The sequence below is a fragment of the Sinocyclocheilus rhinocerous genome, unplaced genomic scaffold, assembly GCF_001515625.1.
Source record: "Sinocyclocheilus rhinocerous isolate Xijiao unplaced genomic scaffold, SAMN03320098_v1.1 scaffold85, whole genome shotgun sequence".
Lineage (NCBI taxonomy): Eukaryota > Metazoa > Chordata > Actinopteri > Cypriniformes > Cyprinidae > Sinocyclocheilus > Sinocyclocheilus rhinocerous.
This window is the reverse complement of record NW_015649998.1, coordinates 111214-124707: the sequence shown is the minus strand read 5'-3', so window position 1 is coordinate 124707 and position 13494 is coordinate 111214. Positions and strand designations below refer to the sequence as shown.

Sequence of the window (13494 nt, the reverse complement as noted above, 5' to 3'; positions counted from 1 at the left end):
CGTTTGTGCATTAGTTCCGCCCACTACCGGAGAAAGCGGTAGTTCTTAAAAGCTGAAGAATTCCAAAGGAACGCTGTTATTTTGACAAGAAAATACAACAAAGAATATCGTTTACATGTAGCGCGTCAATTCTCTCTCTCTCTCTCTGCGTGTGTGTGAAACAAAGCGACGGGGAGTCGTGCGCCTTCACACTAGAGTGTACGGTACGTTAAATACAGGTGCGTTGCACATGCATTTAGATGAACTGAAAAACAGCACAGATCGCTTGATGGAGAGTGAAACTCTGAAGCGCTCAGTCAGAGTGTTCTGTGAGTGAAAATACATCTGTGCTACAGTTATACTTAACCTCCAACTCACACACTGGCGAGTAAAATCTGAGAATTTATTAGCAATTGGCTAATATTAGACATCATTTAGTCGCCCAGAGTAAGATTTAGTCGCATATGCGAGTGATTTACTCGCAATGTAGAGGGTTGCCTACTACATCAAAGTAATTCAGATAAGATAATCACTCTCATCTGTCTCAAATTATGCCAATATTTGTAACTAACTGAAGCAAAAGTTTACATTTACATTTAACTAATTTAGCAGATGATTTACTCTAAAGCAACTTACTAATCAGAAACATAAGCTATTTGTCACAGAGCCAACAATATTCATAGTATACAATGCAATGTTTATTAGACAGCTAGATTAAGAAAACAAGCTAGAGCAAAAAAAAGAAATTCAGAACAGAAGAGAACGTTTTTGAGTCTTCCTCAGGTTTTATCATTTAATTCATTAAATAAGATTTAATCATTTTTATCCCATTTACAGATGTTTAGTCTGCAAAAAAAGCATTCTTTTGATGAGCATTCTTCTCACCTGTCGAAGCTCTGCTGTGATTGGCTGACCCAGGCCAGATAGGGGCCTGTACTGGACCACATAGCCACTTACAGGCCCTCCTGCAGACGTCCATCGAAATCTCAGGGAATTGGTGGTCTCACCTGAAAACTGCAAGTCTGATGGACCACTGTAGGCCTCTGATGGTGAAACAGTTACACAAATCAATGATTTTAATATAGCAGGATCAATTACAACATTTAACAAATATAAAAGTTCTAAATTAAAAATACAAGTTAACAAAACTCTAATATAATTATAATCTTGAATTTAATTGCATTGTGTCTACTGCATGACAGGCTTACCGTCACTTGAGTAAGAGCCTCCAGTTGTTGTACACACACGTCGAGATACTAGGGGCAGCAAAGAGCTGAGAGCTTTGAAATTCCCAATCTGAGAGGTGAATTCACTTTGAGGAGGAGAGGCAATGAGATTCAGCTCAGCTGGGTCTGCACTCTTTATACCTGAGAAATGACAAAAGAGAATGAAACAACTATAAAATCAGAGCAAACTAAATATTTTTAATCTTTAGTCCATACTGAATCCACAGCCCAAAGATGCACTAAAGTTTGCAGAAAAAAATTACAATGGTGGCTAAACACTCTACATAACAGTTCTTACCCACTGCAAATATTTTGACTCCAAGGCTACGTAGTTTTTGAGAAGGCTCCTGCACACTGTCCTGAGATTTACCATCAGTAATGAGAATAGTGATCTAAAAGAAAGAATGAAAGACAGTGATGAGTCAAGAAAATAAAACTTAAGTATGCTTTACCTGAGTATTTATTACACACAGAATGAATCTTGTAAACAAAAACTCACAAGCAGACATCATACACTACAGTTCAAAAGTTTGGGGTCAGTAGTTTTTTAATGTTTCTGAATGTAGTCTCTTAAATTCACCCAGGTTGCATTTATTTTACTAAAAATAAAAGTAAAAACAGTAATATTGTGAAATCTTACAATTCTAAATAACTGTTTTCTGTCTTAATATATTTTGTAATCTATTCCTGTGAATACTCTTCAGTCATTACTCCAGTCTTCACTGTCACGTGATCCTTCAAAAATCACTCATATATGCTAATTTGGTACTCAAGAAACATTTATTATTGATATCAATTTTAAAAATAATTCTGCTGCCTAATAATTTTGTGGAAACTGTGAAACAGTTGAATCAGAATTCTTCGATAAATAGAAAGATCAAAAGAACAGCATTTTTAAAAATATAAATATTTTATTTAGTCATATTTGATCAATTTAATTTAATGATCAATTCAAAATGTTTTGAACAGTAGTGTATACAGTCAGTGTACAAATACTAAGCAAGAGCTTGTGTTGGATAACTCAAAGCTAAACAAAGTAATTTACACATTTGTGGTCCATGCCACAACTACAGATATGGCAAGTCAAACATGTGTGTCATAACCTCCAGCTCACCTTGGGTACATCTCTGAGAGAGGAAGGGCTGAAGAAGTTGTCTGCGATGTATTTGAGGCCAGCCCCAGTCCGTGTGTTTCCACCTTTATAGTTGATATTCTCTATGGCAGTTATGAGCTCAGTTCCATTCAGGTATGTAGTAAATGTAAACTCCACCCTGAGAATCATAAAATTCACAACTATAATCAACAAATGTCCCAACACCGACATCCATGAACCTTTACTGTACATAACAAATATAATATGTGCAGCCCCCTCATCAAACACAAAGACACTGTTTACAATAACATGTTCAAAATACACAAAGAACTCCTCTTCTGCAAAGCTGTTGCAAAAAGAGATTAAACAAGATTCACCAAAGGGGATCATCACAATGTTTACTTCAAACTACAACACAACAATATCAACAACACTATATACTCATCTACGTATGTTTAATAATAAGACTTTACACATTACCATGATGAGCAAGATGGGTCAGACTCAGTTCACGTTAGAATGTGTTCAGCTTGGACAAGTTTGGCAAATTAAATAGTATGAACTAGCCTTATTCACTTTATTTAACTCAGAAAAACAAGTACGTTTGAATTGCCATAATACACAGTATGTACTATTGGCATATAATATGAAGTGAAAATGTAAATAAAATGTAAAAAGTCCCCTCAAGGCATGTCTGTTCACTCAGCAGCCATCTTGGCAATGCCCCCAAGCAGCTATTTTCTATGTAGGTAACAGGCATGCAAGCGGTACACAGCACATCAAGTATACAAGCACAAAGAGTTTCACAGACCTGGCAGTATCGCTGTACTGTACGGTTCCAAAACGGATGCCATTGGGTCCTACCACTCTGGCAAAGGGTTTGACAATCCCTGCCATGAAATTCTTGACCAACACAAAGTTGGCCCGGCCAATACTGGATGATCCATCTACTAGGAGCACAATGTCTGCTGCAACAACATTATTGCACTGGCCTGTCAACAGAAAAAAAAACAGTTAATACTGACACAACGACTTACATAAATATGCACAAATGTGACCTTTCCACTGTAAAAGAGATATATTTGCAAATATTTAGAGTAGAAGTCTTTTAAGTTTGGATATGTGGGTTTTCATTAATACAAATAAAAAATGCTTTCATCAGTGCGGCCAAAATTAGATTAGCGTTAACAAAAATGGGTCAAGCACAGTCACTAACAGTAATAAATATGCATATAGGAAAAACATACAGTGCTTATACTGTTTATTTTCTTCTAAATGCATATTCTTCTTTGCCTAAATTTTAACTCTTTTTATTTTGCACATAAGCATTTTATTCTTTGTATCTAAAATGCACAGTCATAAGGGCTAGACAAAACATTTCACTGTGTACCATTGTGTATACGACAAATACAACTGTGAACTTGAACTTCAGTTTTTCCATAAGCATCCACATCTGTGGTCTATTCAATTCATGTATTCAGTAAAGGATTAGGGGAGGATCAGGGTGAGAAGACACACAGGATATGACCATCACCACCCAGTCTGCAAAGCCATTTCAAGGAAACAAAGCATCTGGGCCCATTTATTCAGCGGCTGGTGTGCCATCTCTCCTTCACACACTTCAGTATACAGCCAGTCATCAGATCTGTGGCTGTGTGTGACTCACCAGCTACATGAATGAATGCCCTTAAGGTAGCAAACTAATTAACCTGCTGTGTTTGATTTGATCAATGAGTCACTGCATTCTGATAGGGCATGATGGGAAGTACCCATAATGAGAACTGTCTAGTATGTGAGTACTATGTAGTGTACTGAACGTGCAGAATTTAAAATTAGGGATACACAATATACTGGGTCCATACTTGATATCAACAGATATTAGTGTGCGTGCATGTGTATTTATCTGTATTGAATTTATCTGTATTGATTGATATTACATACTGTACTGTATGCCAATCTAGATGTGTGTTAATGGATAAAACCGTATAAAATATAATTATAATAGTTACAATAATTAGTTAAAATAATTAAAAATAAGTGAAAAGTGGGCTATTATTCGAAAAAGGTAATTAATAATTGTTATTTTGAATTCTACTTTGTTTTTCATTCAAACAGACTTTTTTCTTTAGCAAATTTTTAAATGATTAATAAATATTTTCTTTCATACTATACTGTTATAATGCTGACAATTGTTTTTTTGTGTGTTTTATTTGTATTAAATTTTTTAAAATAGTATACATTTTTAATATCTGCCATTTTTCAGTTGTTGGCCATAACATGAAAATAAATCAACAGCTCATCAGTATCAGTTACAATTAAATAATAATGTTAAAAATATTATTTAATAACAGTAATAATAAAAATAACAATAATAATGTGCTGATCTATGTGTGTTCAAGCAAAATATTACTTTAAAACATTTAACTAATAACATACGTTATTTTGAATCCTATTTTTTTTTCTTCAAACAGACTTTTTTCTTTATCAAATTTTGACATGATTAATAATCCTTTTTTCCATATAGTACCATTATAATGTTGACTGGGACTAAGCGATATGGTCAAAACATTTATCACGATAAAATTGTTCATATTTTTCAACTTTTTACATGACATCGATAATTATTACAATAAATGTCAAATATTTAATTCTTTCAAGTTTAAAGGCAGATTTCTTCTCTTGAGTGAAAATTGCAGAAATTGTTTTAAACTACTCTTCTTCTTTTTTTTTTAACAGAACATGACAAACACTTGCCAAACAGGTGAACATTTCACAAAACTGAGGTACAATATTCCAAACATTTATATATTTTATATTTTTCTACATCAAAATATGCACAAATAAACTTAAGTAAAATCCTTTTTCAATCTTTTTTCCTTAACAAAATATCTTAGTTTCTGCATGTTTTAATGGTTGATATTGTTTCAAATCATGAAACAGGTTTGTGTTCCCTGACTTTGATGGCACAATACAGATGTAATTTTTGGTTCATTAACAAAAACAGTAACATCTGTAAAAATGGTAACAACCTAACGCTGTTTCTTTCCGCTTTTGGTGCATAAAAATTATATTGAACATTTATCAAACATGTTATTGTTTTATCGATATGTTATTAAAGATTAACTATGACTTTGTGACTTTCTTACATGCCTCAAACTAGTTTACAGATGTCTTCATTTTCATCAAAGAGGGAAAATTCAGTGAACTGATACTGCAATATTAAATATGCTAAATGAGACCTGCACATGCTGCAGATCAAATTAATATAGCTCCACTATATACATGGTCATTTGAATGGCACTTCCTGAAATAGTACATGAATCTTTACCTTGAGCTGTAGACCGTGATGGGAGACACAGCAAAACAGCAAGCAGCAGAGTCCATTGCAGCAAACACCCCATTTTCAAATCCTACACATAATGACACAAAAAAGAGAAAAATGTGTGTAAAATGGTCATCTAAACCAAAAAAATTGATTATTTGGTTAGCTGTTTTCAGCTTAAATAGCAGCAACATAATGTTCCTCCTCCAGGTGATCTGAGTGCCCAGATACCATGAACATCTGGCAGAAGCTCAAAGACAAGAAACTAAGAGAAGCAAGGTGGGGCTTACACCATCACCACCACATAAAATAAAGAGCAAAGACTCAGAGGAAGATGAGCTTGTGCAAGTTTGAAAAGCTGTTCTATAATAGGCCATTTTTAACAACACAATGAAGAATGCATTTTTCAAGAGAGAACATTTGTTTGAAAGAACATTCCTATTATATTGCTATTATGATTACAGAGGTTACAGACTGTTATTGCTCAAAATAATATGCTATTGTATGATTCAGACCCATAACAGAGTTAAAGCATGTGCACGCTTACACACATGCTCCTGCTTGCACTGGTGCTAAAACTCAGAGCACATTCTCATTCAGCAGATCTGCTCACACATTGCAGATATTGTCTTGCACTTTTAGTACTTTTGTGTTTGTTACTATTCATGAGGGAAAATATGTGGGATCGTGCTGTTCCTTTTCAACGGAAGTGGTCCACACATGAATGTTCGTTGCATATGCTGAGTGTTACTATTTGTCCTTTCAAAGATGCCATTTTTTTAAATATATTTCCAGCAGACGGGTCTGTTTTTGATTTTGTAACGAGAGGAAATCGTGGTCCACATTTGGAGTCACTTGGGTTTGCACTCAACAATGACTGCTCTGGAAAATGGCCTGCCTAAAAAACAAGGTTAAAAACTCACAGACAAACAGAGACGCACATAAAACACACACATGGACATCATTAAACCTTCAAAGACCTGAGTCAGAAAAGCATAACTGATTATGTTTTGGTTTATTTTTCTGGAGTCTCCTACTGTCTAGGATAAACAAGAACTATTTTACCTGTATTATCTTCATTGTGGTGAAGACTTTTAGTTGGCAATTAAACTTGGTCTCATTTCAAATCTCAAAATGCCACAACATGAATTTTTTAAACCACTTTCAAAATACCCAGATCTCCACAAAACCTTAAAGCATCCCAAAAGACACGTCTATCTGGAACACACACAAATACACAGACAAACAGACTAAACACTCATCTAAACATTTAAACCTCCCACATATGCACATGTGGGACTTTTGTGTGCTTTATTTTCAGCTGAGTGGACTTGTCCAGTGACATGATCCTTTTTATTGTGCCATTAATTAAATTATATGATGTGGTCCCTTTAAAAGAGTCTTTTACAACAGTAATTCCTTATGGCAATAAAATTAGAAGAAGCATATACTGAATATGGTATACTACACAATAAATACAATAGGGCCACATTATTGATTACTGTGAATATTAATATAAACCATAACAATTTATATTTAACTCTCTCCCTTTCAATCAATCTGTCTTTGTTTCTCTCTGTGTTGTTTGCATTAATTAAAGGAACACCGTCATCATTATGTGGTTTATGGAAGGGTAATTATAGCATTTATAAGTATCCTGACTGAACCACATTTGAGTTTGAACTGCCAGATTGTCTACGGCAGCCTCTCCCTTCCTCCATCGACACGTTGTGCATTCCGTCGCTCTCGCTCTTACACCTTTGGTTGCACAGAATTTTTTGAGGCGGCGTCATTGCACACCTGAGGTCAAGAGAGCATTGCTATGTAGCCATCATTCAATGCAATACTTGCTTAATATCACATGCAATAATATATGTTTGATTTTTTGTATGTGAACCCAGTTAAAACAGATTTCAGTCCTGACTTTTTCAAGTAATAAAAAACGCTATTTACTGTGTGGCTTAACATAAAAGACTGAGGAATTAGAGAGACATTCTTGAGCTCTGTAAAGTGGATGCTGGGAGAAGAAACAACAGCATCAACTACTTGCAGGCTACTACACCACAAACACCAAATACATCAACTAAAATGTTCATTGCCTCTGTCAGCTCATCGTGCCCCACTGGAAATGCAATCATCGCACTAGACTAATAGGTTTCTGACTGATGTTTCTTATGGTATCCAACTATGTATAATCATCTGTAGTACAAAAAACCCTTTATTCTCTATTCTTTTGAGAGATTGCAGTCAAATTATTATTTACAGAACGTTAAGCTTTCTAAACCTCTGGGAAGCCTCCTTACTGAAAACGGGAAACTTATGATATAGCGAGTATAGTAGCAAACATATCCATAAGGGATAGTTAGCCCAAAAATTAAAAGACTGTCATTATTTACTCACCCACTTATGTCATCATAAGCTGTCCTGTGCTGAAAATTACCTCATAGCACCACCTAATGCCCAAGCAGCAGCATTACCAGTGGAGTCGGTTTGAACATGAATTCTGCATCACTGAAACACGTCACGTTTTTTGGTGGAACTACCCTTTTTTGACAATAACATGTAGGCCTATGTGACTGACATTTAATGTTATAGAGCTGAATTTGTATATCTGCACAGCAGTTGCTATTTTGACACCCACCACACACATAAGTTTACTAAATGTTTAATCATTCTAAAATACAGATTCAGAACGATAATGTTTTTATACATGCTAGCCATTTTGACATTGTCATGTTTTGTTTATTTTTTAAATAATATATTGTGTTTTATTCTAATTTCTCCCTTCAAATTGATGCTTCATGTTTCAAACTGTTGTAGAACAAGGAAAAGTTCATGGCCGGGAAAGAAGATGTCCCAAAAGGAAAAGGAATTAAATTAAAAACATTCCTCCCCCTGACATGATGACTAAAGTTTATCCTCAAAATATTATATTCGGAACACAAAAGGAAAGTGGGTGTCAAAGTTGTCTGCTGGTCACACTGCCAACTATTTCATTACAGTCTGCCTCCCACACACCAGAACAAAAAATAGAAAGAAAGAGGACAAAGAAAAAACAAACATATTCTAGTTGGGGGGGATTTCAAAAGTAAGAAAGAAAACAAGCCGACTGACCATCCAAAATACAGACTAAATATCTACTGAATATATTTACTGGATTTATTTATTTATTTAAAAAAAATAGACAAAATAATTGAAAAAGACAAGAAACTAAGAGAAGAGAATGCATGGTGAAGTGCATGCATTGCCATTTATTAATTATTTTCTTGAATTTGTGATTTTTTGGCTACCAGTAAAAGTCTACACTTCAATAAACACATTTCATGTTTAAATCTATCCAATTTTACCCCATAATCAGTGCAGAAAAAATGTGTAGTTCACGAATTCTGAAACACAGGTCTGAGTATCCAGACATGAACACATGGCATTTCCATTCACATGCTTCACTATGTATGTGTTACAGTCTAATCAGGAAGCAAAAAAGCTATGGATACTGACATGCAGCTGTTATTGGTTATGTGATCCCAAATGTTGTTCACATATATGTGAAAAATCTTGTGCAACCAAATGTTTTCTACTGTATAGTAAAGTAGTATATTGACATCAAAAGAGCTGAGCAAGTTATCGGCAAACACAGGGAAACTTTAAGGTGCTGATTTATAATTGTTCTTGAAATAATTATTCAAGTCTTGGCACAGTCATAAGAAAATCTTGAGCGTAAGACTACTGAGCATTCCAGCTGTTCTTAATAATGACATGCATACTCTCTTATACAAGAAAAAAAGCCCACACACTAACATTCACAGTCTGACTATAGTCACTCAACACGAGCAACCCCTCGGCCATGCTTGCATGTTCAGCAGGTGTCCACGGTAACCTAGACACTCCAGCCCTGCCTACCGAGTGTGAGATATCCAAAGTGATGAATCACACAAGTTCAACTGAGGTCATGCCCGCCCCCTCTGTCTGAACAGGCAGTTTGGAAATGTTTATTGGAAATATCACTTTTCCACTTCCATCACATCACCAGCCCATCATTTTCTTATTTATAAGTTCTTTATAAAAACGCCAACATGTGCACATGTGGTTGAATCATGAATTGAATTTGTGTTGTGATTCCTTTCATCTTGCTTCTGATCTGTCCTCTCTCTGCCCTTTTTGTTCTTGAAACCAGCATGATTTAACAAACATGCAGTCTAATGTGAATTAGCCTAAATTATAATGAAGTTGTAACACAGGAGCCAAGGACACCCCAAGCAGTTTTGTTCACATAAAATATGCAGTGATGATGTGTTTTAACACATCTCATGAGAGCTAGATGAATAAATCTGAAGTATCTGAAGCACATCTGTTCTGTCAAATAATAAGAATTGTGGTATTTTGTAGGATAACAAGCTTGTATCATATCATTGATCAGTAATGCTCATCAGACCTGCATCACTTTGCATGACAGACTTTATGATTTTGCACCTTTAAGCTGTGTTCACTCTAAATTGTAAAACAAGGTAAAATGACATTCCATAGCTTTCAGAATTACTTCCATAAATCATTATTGCTTCAAACTCAAGAGTCACCACTCTATCCTGACGCTTCCCTCTACCCAAGCCTAGAGCACTTTATTAGCACTGACCCTAGAGAACTGTCACTGACCTCAGGCCGTTGTTTTGCTGACCTTATAACTGATCTTAAAGAATTGAATTACTGACCCTGTAGCATTCTATCACTGACTTGAGTGTAGAATCACTAGTTCCCAAACTTTTAGACTCCAAGACCCCCACACTGTCCTAAACAATAATCAATGGCCCCATGACTTTTCAAGATTTTTTTATATTAATCACAATTTGTACGTGATGAAATGTTTATCAACTAGAAACTAAACCAGAAAAAATTATATTCATTATAAAAATGCTAAATGTACTTATTAAACAAGCTTATTTTAATGTTTGACTTTTTTTTTTTTTTAAGTCATCTTGAGGCCCCTTTGGAAATTTACCGAGGCCCCCTAGTGGGCCCTTGCCCTAAAATGGTTTCAAATAATTAAAATCTAGCTTAATTTGTAAAAAGTGAACTCTCAAGATGTAAACACTATATTTATTATTTCAAAGTTCCTCTCTCAGCAACTGCTTTTTTCTTTCATTTATTTAATATAAGAACATACAGTTCCTCAAACTTTTGGGATTAAAATTAACCTAGTTAATTATTTACATTCATTATCTTTTGCTGTTAATAAAAATAACAAGAAGCTTCTGCATCGTGACACATTAGAAAATATCTAAGCCTACATGTGAGGCCTTTGAATATGGTGGGACAATGGGGGACAATTGGGGTCAAAAGGTTGAGAATTACTGCCCTAGAGCGTTTATCACTTACCCTGTAGTGCGCTGTATACTTGACAGCGCTTTATAACTGATCCTAAATCAGTTCCAATCAGTGACCCTACAGCGTTATATTGCTGAATAGAATTCCATCACTGACCACAGAGCGCTCTATCACTTATTATGGTGCGCTCTATCAATTCAACGCAAACGGACTTCTACTTACCGCTCAAAACTGGTCACCGAGGCGAAGCAGTCAACGACGTTGTCCTAGTCACGCATGATTTGACAAATTCCCTTGAATGAGCCTGTATTTGTCTGGAGAATGTCTGGAAAAAAGTTTAGTTTTATCTAACTACTCCTGCGCGATGCACCTGCATCTGCCAAATGACTTTTTTCCCTCCTCAAAACTGTGTAGCCTGCAAAAATCCTCTCATTGACTACAAGCAGAGAAATAAAGTCATATCTCCTTGGTTGTGCTATTAGCTGCAGTGAAAGTACTGCAGCCCAGACTTGTTCAGACGCCCGCAGCTAACTAAGTCCATCCCTAGACATTCACTCTCTTCTCAGGATCGTCTTTCAGAACTGCCCGCCTTCTCACGTTACAGCCAATCAAATCAGAGTTAGCGGTGCTCGTTCGCTCTATGCTCGTGCCTGTACCTGCACAGGTAAATTGTACGTTCATAATCAAATGTGTTATTTTTCCCGGGGCTGAGACATTACAGCGTCTGATAAAAATAGAACAGGCGGGACAAAATTATTATTTATATTTTTCAAACTTACATTCGTTTCTGTTATTTCCCATTCTATAAATAAAAAAAAATATATAAAAAAATATGATTTGGCAATGTTCAAATGAATCGCTATGAATTGATAGTTTTAAATGAAGATTGAAGATCCAGGGTCAAAAGTTTAGAGGATCACTCAGAGACAGTAGCACAGAGAGAAATAAGTTTTACATTTTGGTAATGTCATGTAGCATATATGGGTTTACAATATACTCTCTCTTTTTCTCTTTTGCTGTCTCTCTATCACACATACATGTACACTTGTGGCACACCCAAGCATCTGTCCACACTCATCTGGAATCCAAGCCTAGAGGGCATCCATCCTTTTTAAGACATAATCTTAAACCTCACTGGTTTCCCTCTCTTTAATCAAAATGAATATATATTTGGGGGCGTTTAAACTATTCATGGTTTATTAAGGGATTTATTATGCTAAACAAAAGAACAAAAGAAGAAAATTGTCATCAGATTTATTTTGAGGGCAGGCTTAGACTTGTCCTGGAAACAAAGGTTTGGACAGGGTGACAATGAGTTGGTATTTGGAACAATTATGTGGTTTAAATTAGGCAGCTGTTTATGTTGGGGGCTTAAAAGGGAGTGGTAGCAATGTTCAATTTTAAATGGACAATGTTATGTACGTATAACAGTATAACTGAAGCATTTAATTCATTTAAATGATAATAATAATACTTATTATTATAAAGGAACGTATTTTAATATTGACAAAGTATTTTTGTAGGCTGCAAAATTTAGATGCCTACATTTCAAATCGGGAGTGCCTCTGTAGGCAGCTCACTAGGTTTTAGAACCGCACAATAGCATCAAGAAGTGCAAAAGACTGAATGGCCATGAACATAAATGTTGATTATTTTAGATGGATTGTGCATGCTTATATTTAACTGATTGAAATTTCAATATGTCTGTCAAATTTTAATAATCTATGCGTGCCATTGTCCTCAGGGTTTAAATTGGGCCAGGGCTGTCCGGGGCCGTCCGGGGCTGAGCCCCGGCACATAGACTGTATATTATGCATCTATTGTGAGGCGAGGCTTACACAGCCTCTCCAGGAGAAATCAAAATGCGCATCACTAAGAAACTCAGCATCCTGAGGTAAAAATTTAAAATTAAAAAAATATATAAAAGTTTTTATATTTAAAATACAGTTAGTTAGGCAACATCAAACAACGTTTTCACCATTACGACTGTTTAATAGTTCTATAAACAGTTCAATAAGCAAATACAATAATATTAGGTCACTTACATTTTAGGCGGAAACAGCGCATCTCACAGCAACCAGCCGATTCATTGCTGATCGATTCCGTGTTTTGAACGAATCGGTTTAATCAAAGTTTCATTAGCCCACGCTTAAACATCTGATGAATCTGCCGTTTGAACAAATCGTTTGAATGAACGACTCAATGACTCATTCATTAAACACTACTGGCATTGGTGTTTTAATTTCGTTGAAAAGTATAATTTCCACCATAATTTCTTGTTTGTATATTAAAAAATATTTAAAAGAATCTCATAATATTATTTAATGCAGTAGTATTTTTCAGTGTAAGTGATTTAATTTGATAACTATAGATAATCACATTATTATAATTGAATTTATAGATCGAATGTAAGAATTTGAAATGAAAGTATTAATGAGATTAGTGGGAAAATACCCTCTATAAAAATAAAAATAAAAGTCCTTGGATAAAATATTGAATATATAAATATTGAATAAAATGAGAATATTGCTTCAGAATAAATCATATTTGCAAAA

The 13494-nt window shown here is 35.1% G+C and overlaps 1 protein-coding gene across 1 annotated transcript in view; it reads right to left on the bottom strand.

Annotated features, from left to right (window-relative positions):
• The window catches only part of col7a1 (collagen, type VII, alpha 1), a 67140-nt gene extending 55687 nt beyond the window's left edge, over positions 1-11453 (bottom strand). Inside the window, exons 1-7 of the mRNA XM_016515898.1 lie at positions 11162-11453; positions 5627-5708; positions 3110-3290; positions 2320-2476; positions 1504-1597; positions 1188-1346; positions 865-1022 (exon numbers count right to left, since the gene is read on the bottom strand). Coding sequence (XP_016371384.1) covers positions 865-1022; positions 1188-1346; positions 1504-1597; positions 2320-2476; positions 3110-3290; positions 5627-5699 — 822 coding nt within the window. The 5' untranslated portion in view covers positions 5700-5708; positions 11162-11453. The remainder of the gene's footprint in view (positions 1-864; positions 1023-1187; positions 1347-1503; positions 1598-2319; positions 2477-3109; positions 3291-5626; positions 5709-11161) is intronic.
• Between the last annotated feature and the right edge of the window lie 2041 nt (positions 11454-13494).